Below are 18,419 nucleotides of genomic sequence, written 5' to 3' on the forward strand. Positions count from 1 at the left end.
GTGGATCACCACACATGAGAAGATTTTAATATTTTTAAACAAATAACGTAGAAAGGTACTCACCCACAGTCCCTTCTGTGCCATCTGTTTCCTTTGGTATATAATGTGCAGAAAGATCACTCTGAAGCACTTCGTCTGATGTGGCTCTAGCTAAAGCAGCAGCCAAAAAGGAAGGGCAGTTACTGAAAGAGAAAAAAAAAGGGCTATTTCAGTAAGATTTAGGAAACAACACATTTAACATTATTAATAATTATTTAATTAACATTGTCTCAAAGCAAAATTGTACCTTTAAATAATATTCAACACATTTATTGAGTGTATATTATGTGGTAGGCACTCTGCCTAGGCACTGGATATATATTGATGAATAACATAGACATGGCCCCTGACCTAGTGGGGCTTACAATCTAGTTAGAGAGACATGATAAGTAAACAAATAGGATATAACTTAAAATTGGGATAAGTTTTATAAAGGGAACAAATAGGTGATAGAGAATGATGGGGGGTGGATACCTACTCAGAATGGTCAGGAATGCCATGCCTCAAAGGGTGAGAAAGACTTGGCTATGTGGAGGTGGGAGGCTGGGAGAGAATATTCCAGGCAGAGAAAATAGCATGTATATAGACCCTTTCTGAACGCTTGGTATGTCTGGGGAGCTGAAAGAAGCCCAGAGAAAATGAAGTACTATAGTGGGTCAGGGAAAGTGGCAGGCGATAAAGTCTTACAAACAGGCAAAGGCCAGCTATATGGACCTTTTAGACCATGGTAAGGAATTCAGATTTTATTCAAAGTGCAGTGGGAAGTCACTCAGGACTGTGAGCAAGAGAGTGCCATAGCCAGACATATTAATTAAAATATTACATTGACAGCTGTGTCAAAGGAAATTGGAAGGGAACAAGAATGAAGGAGGGTGACCAAGAACGAGATTGTTGTAATCCAGGTGAGATGAGAAAGTATATTTTGGAGAAAAAAAAAATATAGAACTTGATGTTTATTGGATGTAGAGGTGAGAGAGAAAAAAGAATTAAGGCTGAGTCCTGGATTTTGGTCTGAGCAACTAGGAAATGGAGAAACCAGGAAAAGAAGAGATTTGTGAAAGAAAAGGTAAAGTAGAAAACAAGAGTCCATTTTAGCATGCTAAGTTGGAAATATCTGTGAGATACCCTAGTGAAGGTGTTGAATGGTTCATTAGATATTCTAGTGTGGAGCTCAGAGATGTTAGGAAATTTGGAAGTCATGAATTTATGGATGGTATTTGAAACTATGGAAATAGATCACACAGGAGAAAATATAAAAAGAATTGCTATGGACCAGTGACTTCTATGTGCCTCCTGTTTTCCCTCTTGGAATAGGAAGGTTATCTTATGCCTTGCCATTGTACGTTGGGTAATGGTAGGGAAGGGGATAGATAATTTGCCTCTTTAGTCCCCAAGTTTTCAAACCAAGTGGAACTATTCAAGGAGCTGTCCTCAAGAAATGGTACCCAAGGAATCTCACCTGCCCCTGGACCTGACCTCCTTGAGATTCTGAACCTCAAGCCTGAGCCTGAGGCCATAAAACGATGAAACTTTGGAAGAATTTGGAGGGACAGGGGGAGTATATTTTGCATGTGGGAAGGATGTGAATTATGTGGTCAGAGCAGACTGTGACAATCATTTTTCTAAAAAAGGCCACAACAATATTTGTGATCCCACATGCTCTTTAAGAACTTTAACAGTCTACATAAAGAGGCAGAGCTGTTTCCTCTTTTTGAATGTGAGACTTTGATGAAAAAAAAAATGTAGCAAAAGTGATGCTCTCTGACTCCTGAGGTTCGGTCATAAAAGACTGCATGACATCCCCCTGGCTTTCTCTACCTCTCTTCTCTCATCTTTTTCACTTCTTCTCTCTTCCTCTTGCCCCCACCCCAAGACAGGGACAGGCTCATGTGCATGTGAACTGAGGCTCCTAGTCAATAGCTGTTATCAGCTGCTTGACGTGTAATGGCACAGGCCTTCAGATGATACCAGTCCTCAGCCTGAGTCTTCCACTTAGGCTCCAGACATCATGGAACAGTGGTAAGCTGACCCTGCTTTGCCCAGTCTGAATTCCTGGCCCAAAGAAACTGTGAGCATAATAAATGATTGTTTATGCTACTAAGTTTTGTGCTAATTTGTTACACAGTCTTAGTAACTGAAAACCCAACATTTATAAGCTTGGTAGAAGATAAGGAACCTATAAATACTGAAAAGAAATAGCAGGATAAGTAAAAGGAGAACCAAGAGAGTAGAATATTTGAAGGAGGGAATGGTCAACAGTGTCAATATTGCTGAGAATCCAATCAGATAAGGGAAAAATTGGATATTGAATTTAATAACATGTAAATCATCACTGACTGGGTGCCAGGACAATTCAATGGGGAAGGAATAGTCTTTTCAACAAATGGTCCTGGGACAATTGAATACACACATGCAAAATAATCAAGTTAGACTCTTTCCTTACACTGTAAACAAAAAAATCACTCAGAATGGATGATAGACCTAAATGTAAGAGCTATAACTATAAAAATCTTAAAAAGGAGTAAAACCTCATCACCCTGGATTAGGCAAATATGACACCAAAAATATAAGCAACAAGAGAAAAAAAGAGGTAAATTGGACAACATCAAAATTTAAAACTTTCATGCCACAAATCAAGAAAGTGAAAAGAAAACTCAGAATGGTAGGAAAGATTTGCAAATAATTTATCTGATGAGGGAATATTATCCAGGGATAAATAAAGAACACTTCTGTTTCTTTTTTAAAAGATTTTATTTTTCCTTTTTCTCCCCAAAGCCCCCCAGTACATAGTTGTGTATTTTTAGTTGTGGGTCCTTCTAGTTGTGGTGCGTGGGATGCTGCCTCAGCATGGCCTGATGAGCCGTGCCATGTCCGCGCCCAGGATCCGAACGGGCGAAACCCTGGGCCGCCAAAGCGGAGCGCACGAACTTAACCACTCGGCCACGGGCCGGCCTCTAAAGAACTCTTATAAATCAATAATAAAAAGACAATCTAATTTAAAAATGGAGTAAGGATCTGAATAGGTATTTTTCCAAAGATACACAAATAGCCAATAAGCACATAAGATGTTCGACATCATTAGTCATTAGGTAAACACTAATCAAAAGCACAACGTGATATCATTTCACACCCACTAGGATGATTATAATCAAAAAGACAGATTATAACAAGTGTTGGTGATGGTGAAAAAATTGGAACGCTCATGTATTTCTGATGGGAATGTAAAATGGTGCAGCTGCTTTGGCAGTTCCTTAAAATGTTAAACATAAAGTTACTATATGGCCCAGCAATTCCACTTGTAGGTGTATACCCAAGAGAAATAAAAATATCCACATAAAAACTTGTACATGAATGTTCATAGCAGCATTATTCATAATAGCCAAAAAGTAAAAACAACCAAATGTCCATCAACTGACTATGGATAAATGAAAGGCAGTATATTGATACAATGGAATATTATTCAGCCATAAAAGAAATGAAATATTCATACATGCCACATCGTGGATGGACCTTGAAAACATCATGCTAAGTGAAGAAGCCAGTCACAAAAGACCACATTATTGTATGATTCCATTTATATGAAAAGTCCAGAATAGGTAGATCTATAAAAACAGAGTATTGGCAGCCTAGGGCTGAGGGGTGAGGTGAGTAGGCAGTAACTGCTAATGGGTAGGGGGTTTCTTTTGGGGATGATGAAATGTTCTAAATCTCAGATTGTAGTGATGATTAAACAATTCTGAATATACTAAAACCAATGAATTGTATACTTTAAATGGGTAACTTTTATGGTATGTGAATTATATCTCAATAAAGATATTAAAGAAATCATTGACTTTGTCATGAACTACTGAATAGTGGAGGTGAAAATCAGATTAGAATGGGTTAGTGAGTGGGAAGCAAGGAGGTGTGGCAGTGGAGGGAAAGAGAAATGGGGCATAACTGAAAAAGGATGTGGGGACAGGGAAAGTTTGTTGTTTCAGAATGGGGTAGAATCTGACTGTATACTAAAGAATGATCAGTAGAGAAAGACTGATAATGCAGGAGAGAGGGGATGACCAATGGAGCAGTTCTTGAGAAGGCAAGAAGGGATGAGATCCAATCCATGTATGGAAATACTGACCTTTGATAGGATGAGGCACATTTCCTTAATTAGAAAAGGAAGGAAGAAAATGGGTACAGATGCAGGTAGGTTTCTAGATTTCTTAGTAGGAAAATAAGGGAGTTCTCATCTAATGGTTTGATTCCACAATAACTTACTGAGGCTTACAGTGTTCCAGGCACTATTCTAGCACTCAGGACATATATGACCAAAAAACACAAAAACCCCTGCCTTTGGGGGTTACATTCTGGAGAATGGCTTCTCAATGAAACATGAAGCTAGATCAGTAGTTCTCAAACTTTTGTGTGCATTAGAATTACCCACAGGACTTGTTAAAAGAGATCACTGGGGCGCCGGCCCCGTGGCCGAGTGGTTAAGTTTGCGCCCTCCAATTTGGCAGCCCAGGGTTTCACCAGTTCGGATCCCGGGCGCAGACATGGCACTGCTCATCAGGCCATACTGAGGTGGCATCCCACATGGCACAACCAGAAGGACCTACAATTAGTATATACAACTATGTACTGGGGGGCTTTAGGGAGAAGAAGAAGAGGAAGAAGAAAAAGAAGATTGGCAACAGATGTTAACTCAGGTGCCAATCTTTGGAAAAAAAAGAGATTGCTGGGTTCCCATCTCGAGAGTTTCTGATTCAATAGGCCTGGAGTAGGGCCTGAGAATTTTCTGACAAGTTCCCAGATGATGGGACCACACTTTGAGAACCACTGGATTAGATGATCAACTGGGTGGAGAGGTAGAAAGCACATGGGGGAGAAGGGATGAAGAGAAAGGAGAAATGGAATAGTCATATCAGAGAGTAGTAGGACTGTCAGAGCTGAGAGATGATTGGAAGTTTGGGACAATTTTTAAATGAAACCAGTCTTTCTGATTATACGTACAATTATCTCCATCTACATTCATGTGATGGAAGATGTGTAGGCAAAAAAAGAATTGTTTAGTTCATCAAGATTTGGAGTTTTGCAAGGTGAGTACTATAAAGTGAAGTAGAGACATGGGAGTTGGGGGTCTTCTAAAGGATGTGATTACAATGTTAGAACATGGCTAACGCTGCCTAAGTTGGCTAAGAAAGAACAGACATGAGTTGCAAATCAATGTGGTCTAAATGTAATTAAAGAATGGTAGTGGGAGTACCAGGGCATATAACCTAGAAGGACAGAATGTTGTAGTCTGAGAACAGGATGCTTGTGTATACAATTTTGGAGCTGGTGCAATTTTGTGATAACAAGGTTTGGTGAGACCAAGAAATTGAGTGGTTTAGAAATAGATAAAATGGCAATGTTCATTTCCAAGTACCCAAGAAAAAATAACTTAGAAAATTCTCTTTATCATTCATCGTTATTTTCAAATTGTAGAGTATGATCCATTAGTGAGTAATAAAATTTACTTATGAATTATGACCAGCATTTTTAAAAAAAGGAAATAGAGTTAAGGCTAAATATTCCAGGTTATATTGTAAGTATAGTAAGTATATATACTGAATCCTGATTACGATGAAAAAAAATTTTTTTGAAAGGCACTGCCCTTTAACAATTATGAAATAAATTGGTAGCATCCCTTGAAATCCATATGCTTTGTAAACAGTATTACCATTTCTCCTTTCATGCTAAGTTAACTGAATTTTTCTTGATGAGTCAAAATTTTCCTTCATAGACCTAAACTCTTTGTCAGCACTGCTTGTCTTTACCTTTCTATCATGCTTTACTTCGATTAACTGGATGCATCCAAACTTTTAGTATATAGGTATAACATTTACTCGGTCCTTTTGTTTGTTTTAAAATTTATATTGGGGCTGGCCCAGTAGCATAGTGGTTAAATTTGCGCTCTCCACTTCAGTGGCCCAGGAATCATGGGTTTGGATCTCAGGTGCGAACCTACACACTGTTCATCAAGCCATGCTGTGACAGCATCCCACATACAAAAGTAGAGGAAGATTGGCACAGATGTTAGCTCAGGACCAATCTTCCTCACCAAAAAAACAAAAATAAAATGAATTAAAATTTATATTTAAAACATCTGAAAATCTTTATTGTACCCTTGCTCCCTAGAATTCAAAAAAAAAAAAAGTCCTTTGTGTAATTATTAAAGTATCTGGATCTAGGTTCACCAAAGGTAAGAATGTGAAAACTTTAGAGAATAAGGGAAGAACCATTAGTCTCATTAATGTGTCAACTGCAATACATTTTTAGTCACAGTTAATGTAATTTTTTACTTTTTGTCAGACAGAATGAAAATATTTTCAGTGAAGTAGGGAGGAGGATCAGCTGACTAATAGCTAGCTATAAAACATCAGGCTAGATGCTTCACCCACATCAGCTATTCTTACAAGTCAGAAAGCTATAACACTTAGCATGAATAAGTTCTTATGGTTTTGACTCTGAATTGAAAGTGATTATTTCTGAAAAATCAGAATTGCAAATATATTTTAAAACATAGTCACATCAGAGAATACTTGATACCCCTCAAATAAAAGCTTATCATTAAAGCTTCTCATTTTTAAGAGAATTACCAGGAGTGGCTAACATGATAATAACATAACAAACCGCTTTCTTCCATCATTTCTCATACAATGCTTGAAAGAACCTGAGAAAGGAGATTTTAAAATGCGGCAAATGTATTACATAGCAAATATCAGAAGAGGGCCAAAACTCATTGCAGTTTGGAGAACTCAGGTTACAAATGTTATTATGTTGAGAATATTGCTGAAGTAAACTATAATTAGAAATTTTTCAACTTTTTCAGTGTATGTCATTTTCGGGGACTGGTTCTTTTAAAGTCAAATTAATCTTGTTAGGCCCCTCGAATATAGTCCAGTTCACATCCTGAGAACAAAAGGAAATGTAACACCAATTTGTTACTTTTTTGTTTGTTTTAGGGATCAAAATACAAACTTTATATATTAGATAAAAATAAAATCCTTGGGGCCGGCCCTGTGGCGCAGCGGTTAAGTGCGCATGTTCTGCTTCGGCGGCCAGGGGTTCGCAGGTTCAGATCCCAGGTGCAGACATGGCACCACTTGGCACAAGCCATGCTGTAGTAGACGTCCCACATATAAAGTAGAGGAAGATGGGCACGAATGTTAGCTCAGGGCCACGGATGTTTCCTCAGCAAAAAGAGAAGGATTGGCAGCAGATGTTAGCTCAGGGCTAATCTTCCTCAAAAAATAAAATAAAATAAATAAAATCCTTGTTTGTGTCTAAGTCATATGTAAACTATATGCATAAATACCCTTGAACAATGTTGAAATATCATTACAGGTCATTTAGTTTTAATTTTTGTTTAGTCACATAAATGAAACATTCCACTTCCTTAAAGCTATTTATGTTAATGAATACATGAATGCATTTTAATTTCTGTGTATACTGACTTTCTCAATGTTATATATTGTAAAGAAGAAATCCAGGCTCTATTAAGCTTCATAAACTGAACTCTGTCCACAAAGCACAGGATCTCACTTTAAGCTAACAATAGTTATTCCTCAAACACACACACAAATACACAGAACTCAGATTCATGAATGTTCCATTGTTCTTCCCTGCTGCTCACATTGCCCAGTGTCATCTTTATCCTCAAAATATTTATCTGGGCAGGTCAATCTTGACTCCAATTCTATTTCAAAAATAACTGCAGCCCAAAACATGCCTGGTGGAAGATTTTGAACTATAAAAATATATTCTAATGACCTTAAATAGTTCAGTACTTGTCAATGTTTATACCAATTATTTTATTTTATTTTAAATCAGTTTTTTCCCCAAATTAGACATTTAAGAAGTTATACAGTAGCATCTGGGAGCAGTATTTAAGGATAAGGCAGACGTTAAATCATTGTTATGGACTGAAAGTTTGCACCCCCTTCCCCCAGGCCAAATTCATATGTTGAAATTCTAACCCCCAACATGATGGCATTTGGAAGTGAGGTCCTTGGGAGGTGATTAGGTCATGAGAGTGGAGCCCTCATGAATAACATTAGTGCCCTTATAAAAGAGACCCCCACAGAGATTCATACCAGGGACACAGGGATGGTTCAACATCCGCAAATCAATCAACGTGATACACCACATCAACAAACTGAGGAATAAAAACCACATGATCATCTCAATAGATGCAGAGAAGGCATTTGACAAGATCCAACAGCCATTTATGATAAAAACTCTGAACAAAATGGGCATAGAAGGAAACTACCTCAACATAATAAAGGCCATATACGACAAACCCATAGCCAACATCATACTCAATGGGCAAAAACTGAACCCCATCCCCCTGAAAACAGGAACGAGACAAGGATGCCCTCTATCACCACTCTTATTTAACATAGTACTGGAGGTCCTGGCCAGAGCAATCAGGCAAGAAAAACGAATAAAACGAATCCAAATAGGGAGGGAAGAAGTGAAACTCTCGCTGTTTGCAGACGACATGATCTTATATATAGAAACCCCCAAAGAATCCATTGGAAAACTGTTAGAAGTAATCCACAACTACAGCAAAGTTGCAGGGTATAAAATCAATTTGCATAAATCAGTAGCATTTCTATACTCCAGTAATGAACCAACAGAAAAAGAACTCAAGAATACAATACCATTCACAATCGCAACAAAAAGAATAAAATACCTTGGGGTAAATTTAACTAAGGAAGTGAAGGACCTATATAATGAAAATTACAAGGCCTTTCTGAGAGAATTGGATGACGACATAAGGAGATGGAAAGACATTCCATGTACATGGATTGGAAGAATAAACATAGTTAAAATGTCCATTCTACCTAAAGCAATCTACAGATTCAACGCCATCCCAATCAGAATCCCAATGACATTCTTTACAGAATTAGAACAAAGAATCCTAAAATTCATATGGGGCAACAAAAGACCCCGAATTGCTAAAGCAATACTGAGAAAAAAGAACAAAACAGGAGGCATCACAATCCCTGACTTCAAAACATATTACAAAGCTACAGTAATCAAAACAGCATGGTACTGGTACAAAAACAGGTGCACAGATCAATGGAACAAAATTGAAAGCCCAGAAATAAAACCACACATCTATGGACAGCTTATCTTTGACAAAGGAGCTGAGGGCATACAATGGAGAAAAGAAAGTCTTTTCAACAAATGGTGCTGGGAAAACTGGAAAGCCACATGTAAAAGAATGAAAATTGACCATTCTTTTTCACCATTCACCAAAATAAACTCAAAAGGGATTAAAGACCTAAAGGTGAGACCTGAAACCATAAGACTTCTGGAAGAAAACGTAGGCAGTACACTCTTTGACATCAGTATTAAAAGGATCTTTTCGGACACCATGCCTTCTCAGAGAAGGGAAACAATAGAAAGAATAAACAAATGGGACTTCATCAGATTAAAGAGCTTTTTCAAGGCAAATGAAAACAGGATTGAAACAAAAAAACAACCCACTAACTGGGAAAAAATATTTGCAAGTCATATATCTGACAAAGGCTTAATATCCTTAATATATAAAGAACTCTCACAACTCAATCACAAAACATCAAACAACCCAATCAAAAAATGGGCTGCAGACATGAACAGACATTTCTCCAAAGAAGATATACTGATGGCCAATAGGCACATGAAAAGATGCCCATCATCGTTGATCATCAGGGAAATGCAAATCAAAACTACACTAAGATATCACCTTACACCCGTTAGAATGACAAAAATATCTAAAACTAATAGCAACAAATGTTGGAGAGGTTGTGGAGAAAAAGGAACCCTCATACACTGCTGGTGGGAATGCAAACTGGTGCAACCACTATGGAAAACAGTATGGAGATTCCTCAAAAAACTAAAAATAGAACTACCATACGATCCAGCCATCCCACTACTGGGTATTTATCCAAAGAGCCTGAAGTCAGCAATCCCAAAAGTCCTGTGCACCCCAATGTTTATTGCAGCACTGTTTACAATAGCCAAGACATGGAAGTAACCTAAGTGTCCAGCAACAGACGAATGGATAAAGAAGATGTGGTACATATTTACAATGGAATACTACTCAGCTGCAAAACAGAACAAAATCATCCCATTTGCAATAACATGGATGGACCTTGAGAGAATTATGTTAAGTGAAATAAGCCAGCAAGAGAAAGATAATCTGTGTATGACTCCCCTCATATGAGGAATTTAAAACTATGGACCAAGAACAGTTTAGTGGATACCAGGGGAAAGGTGGGGTGGGGGGTGGGCACAAAGGGTGAAGTGGTGCACCTACAACATGACTGACAAACATTAATGTACAATTGAAATTTCACAAGATTGTAACCTATCAATAACTCAATAAAAAAAAAACTGAAAAAAAAAAAAAAAGAGACCCCCACAGAGCTCTCTCGCACCTTCCACCATGTGAGGACACAAGGAGAAAACAGATGTCTATGAGCCGGAAAGCAGGCCCTCACTAGACACCAGATCTGCCAGTGCCTTGATGTTGGACTTCTCAGCCTCCAGAACTGTGTAACTTTCTGTTGTTGATAAGCCATCCAGTCTGTGGTAATTTGTCATAGCGGCCCAGATGGACTAAGACAATCATCATCATAATGAGTGATTCAGCAGAGAGAAGGAAAATTTCAATACTGAGTATGTTCACTTCTGATTTTCTAGATGAGCATTGATTTCTTTGGATTTCATAATGGGGTTAAATCATAAGAAAATCTCTAGCATTACTTTCACCTATAGTGTTTGCAGGAATTAATTATTATACATGGGTCTTTATTGCCTATGGATATTAAAGACTATTACTATACACATATATATCTCAGGCACTCAGAAATCACTTTATCTTACAATTTAACTACTGATTTTTCTATGTTGCTACAAGAACTTTTTAAAATGATGAATAATAATTAGGGATCACTATTGACTTTGAAGCCTGGACATGTATGGTTGCACACTGAGGGAGACTTGAAATTTGTGCCAAGTTATCATTTAATTGCTCTTCAACTAACTTGTTGGAAACACGAGGCTACAGCAGAAATATAAAGAGTTAGAAAGCTGGGTTCTAATTCTAGCTGGCTAACCTTAGGAAACAATGCTTAAACTCTCTGGATTTCCGTTTCCTCAACTAGAAAATTAAGAAATTGGAATAAAATAACTCTGAAGTCTCTTCCAGGTCTAAAATTCTAATTCAATAATTCTATTCCAAATAGGGTTTTGAATTTCAAAGATGTAACAAAGGCAGTTTAAAGGTATAAATTAACACACTTCAAAACCAAATGTTTTCACATAATAGGCCAGCAAAATGGAAATAAACTACATATTCCTTTTGTAAGCAATATGGAAATACTCTGCTTTATGCATTAGGTATATTCTTAAAAGTTGAATGTATTTGTATTCTGATAAATATAATCAATTCTTGCAGTAAATTCACTAGTTAGGAAAGAATCCTTCAGATTTTGCATAGCTTGTTTTCTTAACAAGATACGCCTATACCATAAACTTCGTATAAAATAATATTGTTACCAACTGGTTATGAAGCTTTATATTTCAAACAAGGGAGAACTATTTCCTACTTCTTCAAAAATACATATTTACAAGAGCTTATTATTCTATCTCCACTCTATAGGCTGACTTAAGTCTGTTAAAAACAAGACAAGAGGCCCAAAATGGAGTCACTTGTGCTAAGCCCCACATCCCTAAACTGAGATTTAGCTTAATTACAGTTTCAGCTCCAACAGAAATGCAATCTTAAACCAATCAGGAATTGCCTATCAGCACTAGTTAGGTAATCTACCCAAGAGACCCCTGCCATCCCCTAAAGGAAAGTGACTTTGCCATCACCAATCCACTTTTTTGTCTAGTATAACCTTCTTGCTCTCATTCCCTTCTGCCTGTAGATGTCTTTTATTTTGTACAGCTCCTTGGAGCTCCTTTCTATCTGCTGGGTTGGATGCTGCCCAATTCATGAATTGTTGATTAAAGCCAGTAAGATGTTTAAAATTTACTCAGTTGAATTTTGTTTTTTTTTTTAACAAAGCCAATCCACATTTCCCATTAGGGAAAAGGAAAGGAGTCAAATTGGAATTGAATATGAAAGCTGGCTGTCGTTCAGCACTGTATATTGTCATCTTGATATAAAGCAAAAACTACAATCGATAAACAGGTTATTCTAGCATAAAAACATTTCATTTGCATTCATTTTCAAATATCTTGGGTGGATAAGTCCTGTTAGATGGATAAGATAGTATTTTAGTGAGAGCTTTTTGTAAGTTGACTTGTTAGTATCTTCCACATGCATATGAAGACAACATACATTTTAAGACTACAAACTGAACCTTGTTATAAACCAAGCCAGGAAGCATTTTCATCACAATGCCAAACCTACACAAATCACTAAAGACATTATTAGATAAATTAGAGGTTTAAAAGTACATCCTTCCTGACACTGGCAATGTGGGCGTCGGCACAGCATCCACAGCTGTGTTTCAGCAGTCTTGGCATAGCATTGCTAAGGTAATAAAAATTCTTGAAGGTGGGAAGTTTCCATCAATTAACTTTGAGAGAGACTCGTCTGGAGCAGCCTCATCTCAGCCCACATGTTATGATGACGCTGTCTACTCAGTATGCCCTTGCTAGGGTGACAGCACTTAAATGTTGAATTTCTGATCCTCCCTCCCTCCCAAGTTAATCATATGTATTCTAAATCTAGAATAACACATTAAACTAAAAAAAAGAAAGCAAATTCTCCACCTGACTTGGTATGCTTTTTCTTAGTGGACTAAATGGAGGTAAAATCAGGGCTGATTTTTTTCCTCTTTAAGCTACTTTCTTTCTTTCTATAGCAACCTCTAGGAATGCCACCTGGAGTCAAATGATTGTAATGCCCACACATCACAGATTCTCTTTGCTTTTCTGAATCTAAATAATGTTACCTACCAAATGACTAGTTCCTGCAGTTCTGGATTTGGGGTTCTCACAACAGAAATCTTGTTCCCTAACAACCATTTGCTCACACTGGCCAGAATAATGTTCAAGCAAAACCAACAGTATCCTAAGTTTTCTGTGAATAGCAATCTAGATGTTACACATTTACCAACGATCAAACTACTGCTAGTGCCACAAACCACAAAAAGAAGAGAACTTAGCAGTAACTATCTTTCTTGTCATCCCGCCTCCATGACCAAAAGGAATTAAATAGCACAAGTTTACTGAAACTTGTCAACCTCACCAATGTGACCTTTCTGTTGGTAAATCCTAGTCTATTCCCAGGTCCACCTCACTTAGGAGCATTTGACTGCTTATCATTCTCTCAAACTTGATACACTTTCTTCTCTAAGCTTCCAGAACATCACACTCTCCCTATGTTACCCACAGGGTTGTCTTCTCAGTCTCCTTTGATGGTTCTTTCTCTTCTCCTTGCACTTGCAACTCCTCCTACTATGTTATATCTTTTCCCTTTTGCATAGCCTTTATCAATTTCTAGTATACTATATGCATCTCTTATTATGTTTATTGTTCATTTTATGTCTCCATTCCTCCTCCCACTAGACTGCAGATGTTTTTGTCTGCTTTTGGTCATTGATGCCTAATGCCCAGATTAGTGCCTGGCACACAGTAATCAATAAATATTTGCTGAATGAATAAACTTCTGTCTTTCTGACTTATGTATGTTTAAGCCATTCCGTAACTCCTTAGAATAAATGTCCCTTAGGAGTAGAAAATCAATGTATTTATGAAAGAGTATCCCAGATAACATAATGTTGAGTTCTTACGTGTAAGCTATGAAACTTGGGCTAATATCAGTAAACAGGCGATAACCACTAGCAAATGGGAATTATAGTCACATTTATACTTTTGTTGTCAACTCAAATCATTGGTTTATGCTGAGGCCTCGTTTATATTAGCGACTTCAGTCCCTCTCACTAAGAGATAATGTATTTAGATTTCAAAAATATGTATGGCATTTTAATAAGAACTCTACTTCAACCAATATTTTGAAACAATTGACGAGTCTTAAAGCAGGGACCTTACAAAAATGATACACAATTATCCTTTGAAACACAACTAGAAATAGATGTAATGGTTCAGTAATCCATATTACTATCTCTGGATATTAACTTAAGTCATAAGCTATTGCATATACATTCTGAATACAATAATACTGATATAACAAAATTATATCTTGTTTACAAGAAAAATAAGAGTAGCTGCAATTTTTTGAGTTCTTATTACATGCCAGCTAATGTACTAAATTCTTTACATCTTTTATCTCTTTTAATCCTCACAATAACAATGTGAAATGGGATGTAACTGAAATTCCTAGCTGAAGAACCTGATGATTATAGAGGCTAACAGTGAAGCCACATTTTAAACCCATGTTTGTAAGTCTTGAAAGCTATATTGTAAACCTCTAACAGTACCATCATTTATTCCAAGAACACATGTGGTAACAATTGTTCAGATTCTACTGATTGAGAAAACAGAGATACAAGATAATCTGCTAAAAGTTGTATAGCTTATCAACAACATGGTGGCTACAGGAAACATGTTACCTGAATTCCAGGCCCTTACCCTTTAACTTTTCCATGAACACAGCTTATGTATGTATTCATTTATTTTAATTAAAAAGTAATACATGCCACATTCTTGTTGAAAAAAAAAATCAAAGAATATAAAAGTACTTAAAGTAAAAAGTAAAAGTTATCAATTTGCTATATCCTTCCAGACTTTTTCCTACGCATTTACAGAAAAATATAGCTTTGTTTTGGATTTATTGTAGTATAAATGAAGTGACATATGTATTATTATAAAATGTACTTTTCCCTTATCAATGTGTTTTAGAGAACCTTCCACATCAATGAACACACACACACACACCTTACTTTAAGCTTATTTAACTTATTTTGTTTTCCTATCCATGGACATTTAGAATATTTATAATTTTTTAACACCATAAACTGCTTCAGTGAACATCTTTACATGTCTTTTTGTATAACTGCACAAGGTATATAATCTATTACTTGTTAAATTATTTTTACTTTCACCAAAATATTGCAAACATTTACTTTAAAAAGTCAAATTGACCTAAAAGACTCAATGAAAGACAGAAAATTCTTCCTCATTCTTCTCTACACTCTAGAGGCTACCAGCTTCAACTCTTCCAGCCATTCTCCTCTGTTTCCTTTTTTCTAAATAAAATTCTTATGCTGATCTTTCTTAATGTATCAGTATTAGGTCTCAGATATACTGTCTTCTTTCCATGGTAGAAGAGGTGTTAGTTTTTCTTGATTTATCAATATTAACCATATCTTTTCACCACGATGACATTTTAGCGATTCTTCTCACACACACAAATTCCACCTCTGCCAATTCTCCCAAAATTTTGTTAAATCAGTAAGTTTTAAAATATTATAGCTATACAAATAGTGTGAATTTATGAACACTATACTAAGATCACAACTCCTTTCTAGTACAACTATTTTGTTTCTCCTAGAGTTGATAACTGCCTCATTTTTTTTTTTCACTTGCTTTGTTTGCGACACACCTATCAGTATTTGTTTCCAAATGCTCCCACATCATTGTGGGCACACCATTCAATAATATTTTCCATATGCTCAAACAAATCAGTTCCTATTTGTTTTCCTGGACTCTAGCCTTGGTGTATAAACGACAACCCGAGACTTCCCTATGGAGCTCTTCTGTGTTGGGTCGCCTGTTTGCTAGATCCCACGTTTTCTTTTCTTGACTTATTAACTTGGTTGTTAGATTTTGCTAGAGTACATCCTCCCGTAGTTTTACAACCTTCTACTATCTCTCTTGTTTATCCTCCCAATTATTTTGAGTCATAGAATATCTACATTGTCGCAGTTGATAACATAAATTCTGTCCTAGAGTAGTAAGCTCCACATTAATCCTATGGATTCAATGCTCACCAGGTCTTTTGCTATATCTTCTTTATCACTTGGTTAGCAAAACTGTGTCCTCTAGCAGTTCCTCAAGAAGGCATCAGGGAAATTATATTTTGAGTTTTTGCACGTTCAAAAGTGTCTGTTGCCTTTTTAGCTGAACAATAGTTTCACTAGATATAAAATTCTTGGTCACATTTTTTGTCCTTGAGGAGTTTATATTGTTCCACTGTCTTCTGGCACTGAACTTTTCTGAGAAGAATTCTAAAGCCAGTCTGAATTTTTCTTCCCCTCATATCTTTGTTCTTTTTCTCTAGACTCATTTTTTATAAAAATTTTTGCAGTGCAATAACATTCCTAGATTGTGCCTTGATGTTAATTGTTCTACGTAAATTTTTCCTGGCTTGTGATGCGCCCTCTCAATCTATAGATTTAAGTCTGCATTTGTTCTGAAGAGTTTCCTTGAAAATCAAATCTTTAAATATTATATTCTATTATTTGAGTTTTATTCTTCAGGGTCAATAATTATTCTCCTTTATCCATGTGCCACATCTAACATTGGCTCTCTATTCCTTTGAAAGGCTTGTTTAATTTCCATTTCATTTTGTTCATTTTTTCTCAATTTTCCCCTCCATGTACCTTACTGTGTTTTTCAGAAGTGTCTATTCTCCTTTTTGCTGTTTCCAATACACCCTTCATCTCATTGACAATTTTATTTTTCTCTCCCACTTATCTCCTGAGCTCTGTTACCTAAGTTTCATCTTTTTCACTAAATCTCCTTCGACCTAGCTCTAGTTTGAGTTCTAGTTTTACTAATGCATTTGCAAGATTAAGGTTTTTAATTATTACTCAAGGCAATATATTTTATTACCTCTTTCATCAGCTGTTCTTCATTACTCAGTAGTGTTTTTCAATTGCCACTTATTTTTATTTTTGTTCGACTTTTTTCATTGTAATCTCTTTATATAAATTCCCTGATGGTTCCTTTGTGATAAGTAGTCATCTATAAATGAAGTGAGTTCTTCCTGGACCAGCTATTCATAAGAGGTTCATGTGAGAAAGGGGCCAGATCCATGTTCTAGGCCAGCAAGAATTCTCCATAATTTATGATGAAGTTCCTGAGGACCTAAGGTTGTGTGAGGAAATTGTTTTATTCTTAACTTCTCCCCAGCCAACAGATTGGCAACCACAAAGCTACTAATAATACAGGGTCTCTTTCCTCATGTTGCTTTGTAAAAGTTATGGTATACTTCCAATTTCTCATTCAGCTTCGCCTCTCCCCCTTCCTGGTGCCAGACTAGGTACTGAGCAGCTCCTATTAGTAGCTGGTGAATGATTCCAAAATTGTTTAATTTTGCCCCTAAAGGCATACCACTTTCTTTGGAACATATACTCTATTGGCTTTTACTGAGATCTGCAGTTGTAGGCATCCTATTTCATCATTTTCTCAAAAGCATTTGGCCCTTGTTGCATTTGGCAGCCGTTACTCAACTTTGGGTTCATATTTCCTACTCTTATTGAAGATGGAGTTTGCATTTGTCTTCTTGTTCATCCTGTAATTTTTTTTTCCTGGTGATTTCTGAGAGAAACAGAGAATGTCGTTGTTATTCTACTGTTTAAAAACATGTAATGAGCCCTCATGTTTACTCGGGATTGAACTGCTTTTCAGACAGAGAGTGATAATTACTCTCATGATACAGACATATGCATTAAGTCTATATCGGTTCTTGAGTATAGCAAACAAGATAAAATGATGCTTTCTTGAAGGAGTGCACCTTCAACAAGTTGAATCAAATACATTCAACTATGAAGCATAATCAATCACTTGCAAAGAACTGATTCCTGAAGGAAATTTGATATGCGAGGAATCAGTCATTCTAAACTCTGATTCTACACTATTTAATTTAGCTATGATCTTGTATTAGGCATTATGCCCTCAGATTCTTCTCTGTAAACTTAAAATCTTTAATTATTTGTTGCATGTATTTTGGATGGAATTTAGAGATCTTGTTTAAGTAAAAATTTATAACAACTGAGTAATATTGAAAGTTAATATCAAATCAACCAAAATTTATAAAGTGTTCATAATTACCTTCCATTCTCCTTCTTGCCCTCTAAAGTATTCCAACAAGCCTAACGAAAACTGAAGCCAGGCAAAATCTGTAGCAGGTTATATTCCTTCCTTCTAGTCTGTGCAGCTGACATATGTGCAAAACTTAACTGCATTCACCAGAATTTAAATAAATCACCGAGGATGCAAAACTGTCATTTATTTTCCTACTTCATTTTAATCACACATTATTATATAGAAATTCCAACAGTCCTGCAAATACTGGCTTCTTATAAACAGTGATAGAACCTCAAGTAAATTCTGAGGAGAGTGGTAGGAGGAAAATTTTCTGATATTGAAAATGATAATTTATC

General features: G+C 36.4%; 1 protein-coding gene across 2 annotated transcripts in view; it reads right to left on the reverse strand.

Moving 5' to 3' along the window:
* The window catches only part of PPM1E (protein phosphatase, Mg2+/Mn2+ dependent 1E), a 179,635-nt gene that overhangs the window by 24,390 nt on the left and 136,826 nt on the right, over window positions 1-18,419 (reverse strand). For both annotated transcript variants that reach the window (XM_014826739.3, XM_070482899.1), the window contains exon 2: window positions 64-182. In XM_014826739.3, coding sequence (XP_014682225.1) covers window positions 64-182 — 119 coding nt within the window. The remainder of the gene's footprint in view (window positions 1-63; window positions 183-18,419) is intronic.

Source organism: Equus asinus, chromosome 13, assembly GCF_041296235.1.
Source record: "Equus asinus isolate D_3611 breed Donkey chromosome 13, EquAss-T2T_v2, whole genome shotgun sequence".
NCBI lineage: Eukaryota > Metazoa > Chordata > Mammalia > Perissodactyla > Equidae > Equus > Equus asinus.